This window comes from Felis catus, chromosome A1 (assembly GCF_018350175.1).
Source record: "Felis catus isolate Fca126 chromosome A1, F.catus_Fca126_mat1.0, whole genome shotgun sequence".
NCBI lineage: Eukaryota > Metazoa > Chordata > Mammalia > Carnivora > Felidae > Felis > Felis catus.
This window is the reverse complement of record NC_058368.1, coordinates 213,375,597-213,390,741: the sequence shown is the minus strand read 5'-3', so window position 1 is coordinate 213,390,741 and position 15,145 is coordinate 213,375,597. Positions and strand designations below refer to the sequence as shown.

Here is a 15,145-nt window from a genome sequence, read left to right as displayed (position 1 = left end):
AACCCAACCACGAAGGAAAGAGATGGACATACAGAACGTGTTCAATAATTGGACTGAACTAAACATATGGACACTAAACCAGATTCCATTTTAGATAATATAGATCCAAAAATTAAATGTGACAAGCTCAATTCAGTGCATGAATTGAAAGTTCAGTTTTTTTTAAAGTTCAATTCTATGTTATTTTGAGCTTATTTTGTTAACATAGCATAAAACTTTAACAGTAGTGTTTAAAAAAACAAAATTGAGGGGCGCCTGGGTGGCTCAGTCGGTTAAGCGGCCGACTTCGGCTCAGGTCATGATCTCGCAGTACGTGAGTTGGAGCCCCGCGTCAGGCTCTGTGCTGACAGCTCAGAGCCTGGAGCCTGTTTCAGATTCTGTGTCTCCCTCTCTCTGACCCTCCCCCGTTCATGCTCTGTCTCTCTGTCTCAAAAATAAATAAACGTTAAAAAAAAACAAAAATTTAAAAAAAAAAATTGAAAATAAAACCAGAGTAAAAATAACCATCAGCAATTTATATGCAGTCCTTTAATTTCCAGCCCTTCCCAGACAATACTGGGAGAACACAAAACTTTACCTACACATCATCAACCAACAAGAATAACTTTGATCTTAAAATTTTACTCACAACCTCTGACAGTTTGGTATGTTAAAACTGTTCCTCCCACTACTGAACTAGAAGCCAAAATCTATTACAATAAAAATTCCAGGGGCGCCTGGGTGGCTCAGTCGGTTGGATGCCTGACTTCGGCTCAGGTCATGATCTTGGCAGTTTGCAAGTTCGAGCCCTGCATTGGGCTCTGTGCTGACAGTTTCGAAGCCTGGAGCCTGCTTCGGGTTCTGTGTCTCCCTCTCTCTCTCTCTCTGCCCTCCCCTGCTCACGCTCTGTCTCTCTCTCAAAAATATATAAATGTTAAAAAAAAATTTTTTTTAATTCCAATCAGAGAAAAAGGTTTCTAAACCTCAGTAAAGGGCACAAATTTAGTATTTTCAATATTGACTCATTTCAGTGTTTCTCAACTTTTTTTTCATTATTGCTCCCTAAAGAAGCTTTTTCAGACTTATTTTTCCCTAACTACCCTCGCCCCATTAAATTTAATAAAATGGGGGCGCCTGGGTGGCTCTGTCAGTTAAGCATCTGACTCTTGATTTCAGCTCGGGTCATGATCTCACAGCTCGTGAGATCAAGCCCCAAGTCAGGCTCTGCACTGACAGCAAGGAGCCTGCTTGGGATTTTCGCTCTCTCTCTCCCCTCCCCCCTCTGCCCCTCTCCTGCTTTTGAGCCTCTCTCTCAAATACTAAAAAAAAAAAAAAAAAAATCTAAGATGGATACACCACCTGTTTACAGGACAGATGTACATTTATGCTTATACATAAAAAGAGTAAGGACTTTTCACCACCAGCCCCAGAAACAATTTTCACTCCCTTAGAGAGGACATTACCCTCATCAAAAAAACATGATTTATTTAATAAATACTTAAGTGGTAGTATATGCCAGGCAAGATATTCACTATCAAAAAATTCTAGAGGGGAGCCTGGGTGGCTCAGTCCATGAAGCATCTGACTCATTATGTCAGCTCAGGTCATGATCTCATGGTAGCTTCACCCAGGTGCCTGAAAGCAGACTATTTTCTATATGTTCCCATAATACCTAAAACCTCAATATTTGCTAGACTGCATTATAATACTGTACATGCTGCTGAAACAGGTAGCAATCTTTCAAGATTTGATTAGAGAAACCTAAAGCCACAGATATCAATTTCAAAATGAAACCAGATGGCCCACTTTGGCACTTGTCACTATGCTTATTAAATGGAAGAAACACAGGACAAGCACAATCTTTGTGTTGCTTTAAAAGGAGACTCACATGAAAACAGAATGACCTAAAGACAGACTACAGCAACTTGGAATGATACCATTTACTCTGATTAACAGCAGAAAAATTATGCTGATAGAAAGTAGGGAAAGTTTGCTTGGACACAGAGGAGTGTTGGGCCAAAAATGTAACATGACATAACAGGAAAAGCATGATTTAGGTTTTTGAGACTTACACATAAGCTGACACTGTAACAGTTTACTTCTTTAAATATCAAATGTGTCAAACTTTGATCAAAATGATTTCAAAGTATAATTCTAAAACATAATCTCAAATGATCCACACAGGGACAGTCAGATGGTTAAAATTAAGATATATCAAATTATTAGTATGGCTTGTAATATCAGTGAATATATTGGCCACACTGTGAAAGAACCCCAAAGCACTGAAAATGATTTCAGTATAAACTCTTGTTTAAAAGGTAAAAATGGTTCGATGAACTCCAAAAACTAATTTTTGAGATCCTATGTGTCTTTCACTGTGTACCTACTCTTAAATACACCTGAAAAAAATAAATGAAGATTCAATCTTTTGAAAATATGAAAAGAATATTATTACTAAAGGAATCACAAAATTCCAAAGCTCAGAAGCCTTTAGTATACACTAAGTTACTAAAATCTTAGCACATGGCAGCCAAGCCCCCCTTAATAAGGACTTTCATGAAAGGATCTTTAAAATTACAAAATTGAAAGCACCTGGCTGGCTCAATGGGTAGAGCAGGTAACTCTTGATCTTGGGGATGTGAGTTCAAGCCCCACGCTGAGGGTAGAGTTTACTTTTAAAAACAAACAAACAAACAAAAACAAACAAGGGTGTCTGAGTGGCCCAGTTGGTTAAGTGTCAGACTCCTGATTTCAGCTCAGGTCATGATCTCAGTTCATGGGATTGAGCCCCATGTTGGGCCCTGTGCTGAGCATGAAGCCTGCTTGCAATTCTCTCTCTCCCTCTCAAAATAAATAAATAAACTTAAAAAAAAAAAAAAAATACCACTAGGGGAAAAGTGTCTTAAAAACCAGGAGAGAAAAGACAGTACCAATGGGTTAGGGAGAAAGAAGCTCAAAGAACCATGTCAGAAAACATTCTGATCCACACACTGGCACTAACCTTGACAGGTCTCCAAAATACCACAGCCTGTTTCACTCTCAAGATCCAAAGCCCTGGAAGAAAATACCTGACTGGATAAGGCAGTGTGACTGCATCACAAAAGGGGAGGGCAAATGCTTCAACAGGGCCTCCAGGGGCTACGCACAATGCTGGAACCCCAATAAAAGGATGGGGGGGGGGGGGACAGATAGACAGGATTCAGCATGGTGGAGAGTAAAAGAATAAACCTCCAAAACAGCCCAATCAGAACCATGAAAGAGAATTATTTCTCTCTCCATTTTAAAGGAGAATTTTGAGGCCCAAGGGCTTAAATAATATATGTAAAACAAAAGATATGTCTCAGAGAAGAACTACAATACCTCTTTCCACTTCTATTCCACAGACACACTCTAAATTACACCTGGCCATTTAAAATAGTTACATCCAACCTCAAAGCACTAAGATCTGCCACAAACAAAAATATTTAAAAGTATCTGACAAGGGGCACCTGGGTGGCTCAGTCATTTAAGTGTCCAACTTCAGCTCAGGTCATGATCTCATGGTTTGTGAGTTCAAGCCCCACATCAGGCTCTGTGTGGACAGACAACTCAGAGCCTGGAGCAGCTTCAGATTATGTCTCCCTCTCTCTCTGCCCCTCCCCAGTTCACACTCTCTCTCTCTCAAAAATAAACAAACATTAAAAAAAAAATTTTTTTTTTAAAAAGGTATCTGACAATAGGGGTTCCTGGGTGGCTCAGTCGGTTAAGCATCCAACTCTTGATTTTGGCTCAGGTCATGATTTCGTGGTTCCTGGGATCAAGTCCTAAGGGCTCTGTGCCGACAGCATGGAGCCTGCTTGGGATTCTCTCTCCCTCCCTCTGTCATGCTCTCTCTTCCTCTCTCTCAAAATAAATAAACTTAAAAAAGTATCTGACAACAAAACAAACAACAGAAACACTCATAAACACAGAGAACAAAATGGTGGTTGCCAGGGGGCAGACGATAGAGGGATGGGTGAAATAGGGGGAAGAGACTTAGAATTACAAGCTTCCAGTTATAAAATAAGTCAAGGGAATAGAAAATACAGGATAAGAATTGGTCAAAAATATGGTAATAATTTTGTATGTTGACAGATGGTGACCATACTTACCAAAGTGAGTATTTTGAAATGTTCAGAATTGTCAAATCACTGTTACACCTGAAACTAATACAACTATACTTGAATTAAATTTTTTTGATAAATATAAGTAAATAAATACAATGATGTCCTGAGAGAAGAAATAAAATGCAAAAAAATAAACGATACCAAGTATTTGAGGTAATTGAGACGTTCTGAAAACTGACTCTTGGAGGCATCAGTGGAAAAACCAAATAGTCGGGGAAAGGAAAGTATCTGGCTCATTTACTGCCCTTCCCCCTCAAAGGAGAAGATTATAGAAAATCTTGCGAATTTGGAAGCTGAGTTCAAGTTTCAACCTATCTGCCATTCTTACTGCAGTCTCTGAAGATTTATTTCAATAAATAAATCACTGATGCTCCATCCAGACTGAGCACCGCAATCCCCAGAGGGCCCAAGCAGCTTCATGGAAGAGCCACAAAGGAAAATCATTGGTAAAAAGTGTAAAACGCATACCTAAATTTAAAAAAAGGAAAAAAAATCCCTCACAATGACTTCAGAGTCACTCCTGATAGGTAAACCAAGGCCAGACCATCTGCTTATTGGCAAGCTGAGCCTTCTGTTCAATAAAGGGAGGACTCCTAGGAGGAACACTAGATACAGGATGTAAGTCAATGTAACTGTTTAAATACTGTAAATTACAAATGTGTTAGAAGTTGAAAATTCAAAGAAAATGAACAAATGACAACCTCACACAATACAGATAAATGTCACAATGCAAAACAAAAGCTGCAAACGGAAGTACAAAAATGGACAAAATTACTCTATGCTGAATTCCAAAGTCAAGCTAGTTGCTACCCTTAAGGACTAAGCAATTACTGGAAAGGCATCAAGTGGGGCTTCTGGAGAGTGGTCATGTTCTGTTTCTTGATCTGGGTGCTGGTTTAACAGCTATGTTCAGTTTGTGAAAATTTACCACACTTCAGCACACTTTCCTGTATACTTCTTATTGAACAAAAATATTTTTAAAAAGCCATAATGTCTGTTTTAAAAGCCTAAGTAAGGCTAATTTCACCATCTTACAATTTCTTTACATTTTTTCTCAATTATTTGGAATTCAAATACAATAGTTCACACACGTGCATATATAATGTTATCTATCGTTAAGGACCTTAAAATGTAGGTTTTCATATCTCACAAGTACCCAAACGTAACAAAGATGGATACTAAGCTAAAGCAGTAAATTTATTAAGCTATATATTATGCCTAAAGCTTGAAACTTGTTAATATCAAAATCTAGTATTAACAAGCATAAATGCCTAGGCTCTAGGTAAGAGTAATTCCTGCCCCCACTTTAAAGACTGATACAAGTTGAAGACATGAGGGGAAAATCTCCCAAACTTATGAATGGAGGAGGTGACAGGTCCATTATTAGTACTGTAAAGATGTAAAAGAGAAGTTACACAGATTAATCCCTAAAACCTATATCTAAAGCAATGCCAAATCCCAAACCCACTCACCTCTACTTCTACTCCCTGGGCTTGCCTGCAAAAGGGGAAAATAAAAAAATTTCTCTAGGTAATTGCTGAAATCAGCAAGAAATGCTCAGAATTAGCTGAGTCTGGACCTTAGCCATGACATGGCAAGGTACAGTGTCTCCTGACATAAGCACAACATATGGTTTCAATTACCTGCCACCAAAGAAATTTAAATTGTCTACATTTTTTAAGTACCATTAAGCTTCAACAAATTCTTTAAATTATCTTCATGACAACCAAGCACCAAAAAAAAGCCAATCAATGTGCTTTAGCTTAAACTTTTTCAGTAACACATACTTTGGGGGAAAAAGGTACTTTTTCACCATAAGCTCTCACTTGGGAGTGACTCAAATCCAAAAGCTAGTTTTGGTTTTAGTTGGGGTTTTGGTTTTTGGTTTTTTTAAGTTTTAGTTTTATGCACAGGACACAGCCATACAGAAAACTATCACAAACGACATAAACCAGAATGTTCACTCAGGAATATGGAGGACTTGTTTCCTTCTTTTTTTTTTTTTTTTTTTGTATTTTCTAAAACATTACTTTATTCTAAAGGAAAAAGACAAAGAAAAATGTTTACTACCAAAATTCTAAATTGTGCAGCCTAAAAAGGCAAGTTGAATACTTTCTAAAATCACAGTTCTAGAACACTGTGCATCTACAGACCATCCCCAACTTAACAATTTTCAACTTTATGACTGCACAAAAATACTTCGAATTTTGATCTTTTCCTGGGCTAACAATATGCATACACATACGATTTGCTAGGCACAGACACATGACAAGGGTAAACACCTGATGCACTTAAAACCATTGTTTTTCACTCCCAGTACAGCATCCAACAAATTACACGAGATATTCAACACATTGTAAAAACGCTTTGTGACAGGTGAGTCTGCTCAACTATAGGCTAACGTAAGTGTCCTGAGCACGATGAAGGTAGGCTAGGCGACGATGTTTGGTAGGTCAGGTGTATTAAATGCATTTTCAATATTCAATTTACGATGAGGTTATCAGAACATAACCCCATCATAAATTGAGGAAGACCTGTAGCTTGTTCTTCCAAAGAACAAAAAAGAATTTCACATCGGTCTGTTTCCATTATAACTCAGTAATTAATAAACATACTGAGTCCCTTTCACACCCAGGGGAACCTTTTTTCAAGTGATCCTTATTAAAACCTAAAAATGGGAAACCAAGGTATAGCAAATACTCTAGACATCTCTATAGAAGTAAACTTTAATTCATTAAAAAACTAAATATTAGGAGGTCACAATCCATATAAAACTCTGGTATACAAAATATAAAATACCTGGTAAGTTTCAGTGAACTAAGACCAAATTGTTTTATAAGGATTTTTTGCCCACCTTTGTGACTAGGGAACACTTTATTAAAAATCAAAACAAAACTTGGATATTTCTGTATCTGACTCTCAAAATGTGCTGTTTGTAGTTTCCACGCTGAGATCAAACAAGCTTCTGAAACCACCTCACCATACGTGATTTATGGAATATCCATTCATCTGGCTGACCGGCTGGTCTCCAAAAATGGTTTTTTTGTAGATAAATGGATATGTGATGAAGCAAATCTAGGAAAATGTTAATGATAGAACCTAGGAGGGGAGTATACAGGAGGTGAAAATAATCTTTCAAAATCACAACACACAAATATATCCACAGCAACTTTAACCCACCTAAGGCCTTGAATCACAAACCTAACCTTCCAGCACACCACGAAAAAGCCCTTCCTTAAGATAGCAAGACTTTCTTGCAGACTAGTCAACTGATAAAATATAAAAATGATACTAAAAGTAATCTCTTACCCAAAGCAAGGTTACCTAGGAAGTCATTTTCCAGAAGGTGTCATGAGAATTTTGTTGGACTTTTAACTTTATTGGATGTAAAACAACTTTTGCCTCCATTACCATTTCACCGAAATTTTTCAAAATTCCAAACAGTACACCTTAAGTTTTGTTTTGTTTTTTAATCTCCCAAAAAGCAGATCCGTGGAGCCCTCCCAGGTCCTAAAACCTGCAAAACCCATGAGAGTTCGGGGCGCTGGTGGTTCCAGGTGTTTCACTCTAACGTGCAGTCTCCAGGTGGGGCTGTACCCTGGGGTCTACACGGGTTAAAAAGGCGGAAAAAGGGAGGAAGACATACAGACCGCCAAGGAGTCAAAACCAAAGGAGTGATTGTGTAAGGAGGAAGGGAAAATCCAAGCAATCTGTGCGGGGAGGATCTGGAAGCACCGGGCCAGCTGGGCGCTCAGCTCAGGAACTCGGAGGGCAGACGCGCGGAGCCGGAGGCCGGGCTCCCCCTGTGCCCGGGCCCCGCGCCGGCCGCCAGCCTCCGGCCGCCCCCGCCCTGCCCGCCGCGCCCGCACCTCTCGGTCCTTGAGGCCCAGCAGGAGCACCTCCTCCATCAGGGTCAGCCGCGTTTCCTTGGAGTCGCCCTTGTCGTCGTCGTCCTGCTCGTCGCGGCGGCTCTGCGCGTCGTCCTCGCCGCTGCCGCCGCCGCCGCCCGCCACCCGCTCCTTGTCGGCGGCGTTGCGGGAGGCCTCCGTGCGCCGCTGCACCAGGCCGGAGCTGCGCTGGGTCAGCGAGGTCATGGCTCCCGCCGAGACGCCGTGCTGGGCCGAGAGGGACGCGGGACCTACCGGGTCTCCCTCCTCCTTCCCCCGCGGCCCCCGACCCGGGCTTCCGTGTTAAATCCCGGCGCTGGGGCGACGTCCGTCGACAGCTGTGCCGGGGGCAGTCATGGGGAGACGGGCCGGGGAGAAACGGGCGGGCCGGGCGTCGGCGGACCTAGAGAGGGGCTCTTCCTTCCGGCGTCCGCAGGCCCCAAGGCAGCCCGAGATCCTAGGTGGAGGCGGAGGTGGTGGCGGCGGCGGCGGCGGCGGCTGCGCCTTCCCAATATGGCGGCGCCGACTGACGTCACCAGAGGATGTGGCACAGCCGGCGCGGGGCGGGCCCGGAGGGCGCCGGAAGCGTCGGGCAGGGACCGGGCGGCGGGGGACGAGGGCGGGGATCCGCCCACGATGACCCCCTGCTGGGCCCTCGGGTCTCCGTTGGCTCTCGCCCTCTGCTAGGCGTCCCTTGGCCGCCGGGCCCGCCATCCCCCTCCTCCGGAGACCCGTGACGTGTCCTCCCTCCGTCCGCCTCCCCCTTCGCCCCTGGGGAAACCGGGCCTGGCGCCAGAGACTGGCGAGGCCCCCGCCACGAATCGGGAGAGTCGTGGCCTAGCGAGGCTGGACCCCGCTCAGCCTCAAGCTGTGCACTTACCACGGCAGACACCGCCATCCTCAGAGTTGGCCTCGGCCGGGGAAAGGGCGGAGGGGGGTCGGGGAAGGGACCCCCCTTGGAATCCGGGGTCCCCAAGAGACACAGGAAGGACTTTGCCCGCTGCTGATAGAGCGAAGAGAGAGCGCGCTCTCTCTGCCCACACTCCCTAACCCTTCCGAAGGAGTAACTGCATTTAAATAGATTGAAAATGGACTTTTAGTATTTACCGCATGTGTTAAAGAGAAGTTAGACCAAATTGAATAGTTTTGTTTGTAGAACTTTTTCCTCGCCTCCTGACTTGTAAAGTGACCAGGGCGCAGTGAGTGCTGTTAGTGCTGTACGCGTCAGTGCACTTGACCTTAACGATCTTTTTATAGAGACAATAAACCTGTTGGGTTTCATGCCACGTCCTTGTACAAATTAAATCTCCCCGAATTTAATTACTAGGTGAAATCCTCTTGGCGTTCTTGACAGTTTGTGCAAGTTATGTTATAGCGTAGATGTCAAACCTGAGGGGGAGTTTGGAGGGCCAGAAGGATGGAGCTTACAAATAAAACATCCAGAAATGGCATTGTATGCCATCCAATATTATTTAAAATCAACAGTGGCCACAGGTTATGGCTACAGAATATTCAGATAGGAGAAATATATTGTTGTAACAGGACTTGAGCTGTGATAAATGATAAACGCTCACGGTAAAACTGTCCCGTCGAACGTTTCTGGCTACAGAGTTCTCCCGCCTCTACAAACCCATCATCCAAAACTCCTACTGGCTGCACACCATCATCACCCCAAACCCTAGAAAGTGAGAATGCTAAATGTGGGGTGAGGAGAGAGAAAGGTGAACACAAAGTAGACCCTCCCTTTTTCCTATCTTTCTGGGCAAAGGTCAATTTCACCTCAACCAATTTCTCCACATCCTGTTCAACTATTTTTTTTTCCTTTTATTTCCGTAGCACTTCTTTCCCAAATAGCTTAAAATGTTTTTTTTAAAGAAACGTAATTATTTGTTTAATCAAATACATAGTTGAAGGAGTATAAAAATGAATATAGTGAAAATCTACCTTCAAGCCCTGCCCCTATTCACCTAGTTGTTCCCCCCTTCTCCTCCCCTAGTGATTTCAAAATACCTCAACAAAATTCTCTGGTACTCCTTTCAAAAGATGAAGTCTGAGGTGCCTAGGTGGCTCAGTCAGTTAAGCGCCTGACTTCAGCTCAGGTCATGATCTCGCGGTCCATGGGTTTGAGCCCCACGCAGGGCTCTGTGCTGACAGCTCAGAGCCTGGAGCCTGCTTCCAGATTCTGTGTCTTCCTCTCTCTCTGCAACCTCCCCCACTCAGGCTCTGTTTTTATCTCTCAAAAATGAATAAATGTTAAAAAAAAAAAAAAAAAGATAAGCCTAATTCCCCTCCCTTGAGTGTGGACTAGATTCAGTGACTCTATTCAAATGAGTAGAATGTATGCAGGTGTCCACAGCTTCTTCTTTTATGTTCCCTCTCTCCCTGCCTCTATCTCTCAGATCTTTCACCCTGAGGGAGGCCAGCTGCCATATCATGAAGACATTCGAGCAGTTTTGTTTTAAATAGAGACTTTTCATTTCTTTTTCTTATAATGTATGGTGGTTCCAAACTGATTTTTTTTTTTAAGTTTATTTTGAGAGAAAGAGGGGAGAGAGAAAGAGAGAGAGAATCCCAAGCAGGCTTCGCACTGTCAGTGCAGAGCCCGATATGGGGCTCAAACTCACAAACTGTAAGATCATGACCTGAGCCGAAACCAAGAGTCAGGCGCTTAATGGACTGAGCCATCCAAGCATGCCAACCTTCAAGCAGTTTTATGGAGAGGTCCAGTTGGGAAGGAACTTAGACCTCCTGCACAGAGCCACAGGAGAGAGCCATCTGGGAAGCAGATTCCCCAGCTTAGTTCATATCTTGATTGCAATCTCATGAAAGATTTTGAGCCAGTCATTACCACCCAGCTAAGCCATTCCTGAACTTCTAAACTACATCAACTGCAAGAAATAAATATCAGTTGTCTTAAGCTGCTAAATTTGGGTCATCTGTTATGTGGTAATAGGTATTTAAATACTTGGGTGCTTATACAAACAAATAGGTAACAATATTATTTTTATGAAAATCGGGGGCACCTGGTTGGCTCAGTTGGTAGAGCATGAGACATTTTTTTTTTTTGGAGGTGGGGAGGGGCAGAGGGGACGAGAGAGAGAGAGAGAGAGAGAGAGAGAGAGAGAGAGAGAGAGAGAGAGAGAATCTTAAGGAGGCTCCACGCCCAGCACAAAGCCATGAGGTTCCATCTCATGACCATGAGTGAGATCATGACCTGAGCCGAAATCAAGACTCAGATGCTTAACCAACTGAGCCACTCAGGTGCCCTAAAGTAGAACACGCAACTCTTAAACTTCCAGTTGGGAGTTCAAGCCCCACCCCGGGTATAGAGATTACTAAAAAAATAAATAAATAAACTTTAAAAATAGTATTGTTATGAAAATCAATTCCAGGAAACCTCACTAAAGTAGAGGTCAGGAGGCTAGAAAGGGGAGGCTACAAGGGGGAGCCAGCCCACTCAACCTCTATTACAGGAAGAATTGTCAGTTTCAGACCCCTAACAGAAGAATCCTCAACAGGAAAGAATTATCAATTACAGGCCCCAACAGGGAAAGGATGTATATTGCATCTCCTACTAGAAATCAGCTACCCCTGCAATTCAGCCAATAAGAAATCATCACCACCCTGATAATGCTTGCTTTTCTCCAATGGACTTTCATTAAAACAACCCCTCCCAACTTCCTCCTTCTCGGTCAAATAACGTTTTTCTCTTTTTTTATTGGACTTGCCTGAGGTTTTGCCATAGCTTAACATGTTCTGAATTGCAGTTCTCTTGTGTTCCCCAATAAACCCATTTGCTGGTAAAATAACTGATCCTTTCTTTGATATCCTTCCAGAGAATTTTTTATGCATTTTCAAACAAGTATGAAAATATATTTTCCTTCCTTATCCAAATAATAGCACATAATATACATTGTTTTGTATCTTGATTTTTTTTCACTTGATGTTGGAAAACATTCTATATCAATACTTAAGAGTTTCTTCATACTTTGTTTCAGCTGCGTCATATTCTATTGTAATACACTTTTTTAAAGTCAATCCCTTATAGATGGACATTTAGATTGTTTCCCAGTCTTTGCTATTACAAACAATGCTATAATAAATATAATGAATAGCCACATATATTTTGTCCACAAAAATGCATGTTCACGGTCTGTCTATTCATGCACATTCTTCAAATTACTGACTTTCCACAGCTTCATTATTTGTTTTTTTCAGTTTTTCTAGCATTTTTCCTTGTTCATTTTCCACAAACTAGACTTCAAAATCACCTTATCTGGAAAGAAAGAAAAAGAAGGAAGGAAGGAAGGAAGGAAGGAAGGAAGGAAGGAAGGAAGGAAGGAAGGAAAGAAAGATATGATATTTTGGGAAACCAAAATATATATTCCAAGTAACAATGACCATTTATTTATTGATGACTGAGAACATGGCAGGCGTGTTCTCCAGGAACTCCGACCCAAATCCCGCAGACTAGGTGTGGGGCTGTTCTGCAAAACTCTAACCTCCTGGTGCAGCAAAGCCTGTCCACATACCTCATGCCCATGCAGAAGAACCTGGAAGTGTGCAGAAGTTAGCACTTCAAGCTGGTAGATAAAAGTGTCCCTTTCTCTCTTCAAATGGATCTTTGAGATCCTTTATACAATTTGTCAATGGCACTTAGCTACAGAAAACTCAACAACACTTTCTTGACATGGCTCTCCCCCCTTTACTCCTCCCTCCACCTCTTCCTTACTCCTGTTTTTGGGTGCTACGCTCCCTAACCAAATAGTGGCACAAAAGCCTTTATCTCAGACTCTGCTTTCTCAGAAGCCCAGATTAAGACAGAGGCACTGGCTGGCTCAGTCAGCTGAGGGTCCAACTGGCTCAGGTCATGATCTTGTGGTTCAGAAGGGTTTGGGAGTTTGAGCCCCGCATCTGGCTCACTGCTGTCAGTGCAGAGCCTGCTTTGGATCCTCTGTCCCCTCTCTCTCTCTCTCTCTGCCCCTCCTCCACTTGTGCTGTCTCAAAAATAAAGAAAAACATTTTAAAAATTAAAAACAAAAGACACTCATTTTACTGTGAAGAAACTGTAATTCAGAGAAATTAAGTAATCTGTCCAACATAACACATCTGGTAAATTGCAAGCATGCATTAATGAAAAACATATTTTCATTAGAATCCCAGTCCTTAATCCAATAATTACACAAATATTTGCATTTATACATATTTGCTGTATGCCAGGCACTGTGCTAAGCAATGAGGATATTATAATAAACCAAAAGAGACACAGCCATAGCTTTCACGAGTCTGTTTAGTGGAGTGCATAGATATTAAGCAAATCATCACACATTAACATACAAATTGAGAAATGCTTTGAACATATTTGAATACAGAAGTAATACAGTATTATGAGAGCATGTATTCTCAAAAATATGAGAAGTTTGTATTTTATCTGGGACTCAAGGAAAGCAACTCTGAGGAAGTAGTAAGCCAAAGAATGAACAGAAATTAACTAAACCAAACCTCTCACTCCTGAGGGGGGAAAAAAAAGCATGGGCAAAGGCCCTGTGGCAAGGAGAGATCATGGGATAATGGAGAAGGAAATAGAAGACCATTTTGGGTAGGCTAAGGGGGAGAGTGTTGTCAACAGCAATAGTGACAGACATGGATCAAATCATGCAGTGCTATAAGACCATTTAAAGATTTTGGTCTTTTTCCAACCAAACACAATGAGAAGCCATCAAAGGTGCTTTTAAATGCCAGCCTTGTGGGGAGAAGGATGGAATGGGTGAGTGTGTAAAGTTATCAGATGTGCATTTTGAAAAGCTCCCCCAATACACGAAAGAGATGGTCATTGGATACAGCAGCCAGTTAGTTCTGTAATAATCCCATAGGACCTGATAGTGACTTAACTATAACTATGGAAGAAGAGACATTACAAAGTGGAAGTTTCCAAAAGATACTTAGGAAGTAAAATTAATAGAACTCAATGGAAGATTGACTATAGAGTGGGTGGGCCACAAGAAAGATAGGTTTTCAAGGATGACTCCCCAGCTCTGGCTTGTGTGAGAGCACACAGGAAAGCCATTCACTGAGATAGGTACCACAGGGCCCTGAACAGGTTTGCATTTGAGTTTATTTCAGTTGAGTTTTTGAGAAGTAAATGAAACCTTCTAGAAGAGATGTTTTGTAGGTAGTTGGATGTATAGGTGCTTTCTGTTTTAATCTGATTAAAATTTCAAAACACCTAGAAAATGAAACTATAAAAGCACAAGAAGAAAACTATGAGTGAACTCTTTTATAACCTTGGAGAGGAGGCACGTTTCTTATCATGACTCAAAATTTGAGAAAAATTTTTTTTTCTGAAATAATTATATAGATTGACAAGAAGTTGTAAAATTAGTACAGAAAGGACTTGTGTAGTCTTAACCCAGTATTCCCCAATGGTAACATCTTATATTGTCTATAGTACAACACTAAAACCAGGAAAGGAATATTGGTATAATCCACAGACATTATTCAGATTTCATAGGTTTTATATGCACTTATTTGTGTGTGTGTGTGTGTGTGTGTGTGTGTGTGTGTGTGTGTTTGGTTCTATGCAATTTTACCACATGTGCAAATTTGTGTTACCACCACCAATCAAGAGATAAAATTGTTCCCTCACCAGGAAGATCCCTCACAAAGACCCTTTATAGTCCCACCCCTTCCTCCACTCCATCTCTAACCCCTGACAACCAACAATCTGTTCTTCCTATAATTTTATCATTTGAGAATGTTGTGTAAATTGAATCATACACTAGGTAGCCTTTGAGATTGCCCATTGCCACTCAATACAATTCCCTTGAAATCCATCCAGCTTGTATGTATCAATAGTTTGTTCCTTTTTACTACTGAGTCATATTGCACCGTGTGGATATTACACAGTTTGTTTACCCATTCACCCATTAAGAGACTTTGGGTTCTTTCCAAGTTGTATCACAAATAAAGCTGCTATGAACATTTGTGTACATGTTTTGTGTGGACATCGTTTTCATTTCTCTGGGATAAATACCCAGGAGTGCAATTGGGGTCACATGGTGAGTATGCATTTAGCTTTTTAAGAAACTACCAAAATGTTTTCCAGAATGGCTATTCTATTTTACATTCCTACCC

General features: G+C 41.6%; 1 protein-coding gene across 2 annotated transcripts in view; it reads right to left on the bottom strand.

Moving 5' to 3' along the window:
• The window catches only part of GOLPH3 (golgi phosphoprotein 3), a 50,815-nt gene extending 42,434 nt beyond the window's left edge, over positions 1-8,381 (bottom strand). Inside the window, exon 1 of one of the 2 annotated variants that reach the window (XM_023239239.2) lies at positions 7,994-8,381. In XM_023239239.2, coding sequence (XP_023095007.1) covers positions 7,994-8,218 — 225 coding nt within the window. In that variant the 5' untranslated portion in view covers positions 8,219-8,381. The remainder of the gene's footprint in view (positions 1-7,993) is intronic. The other variant, XM_023239237.2, reaches the window with a different exon arrangement.
• Between the last annotated feature and the right edge of the window lie 6,764 nt (positions 8,382-15,145).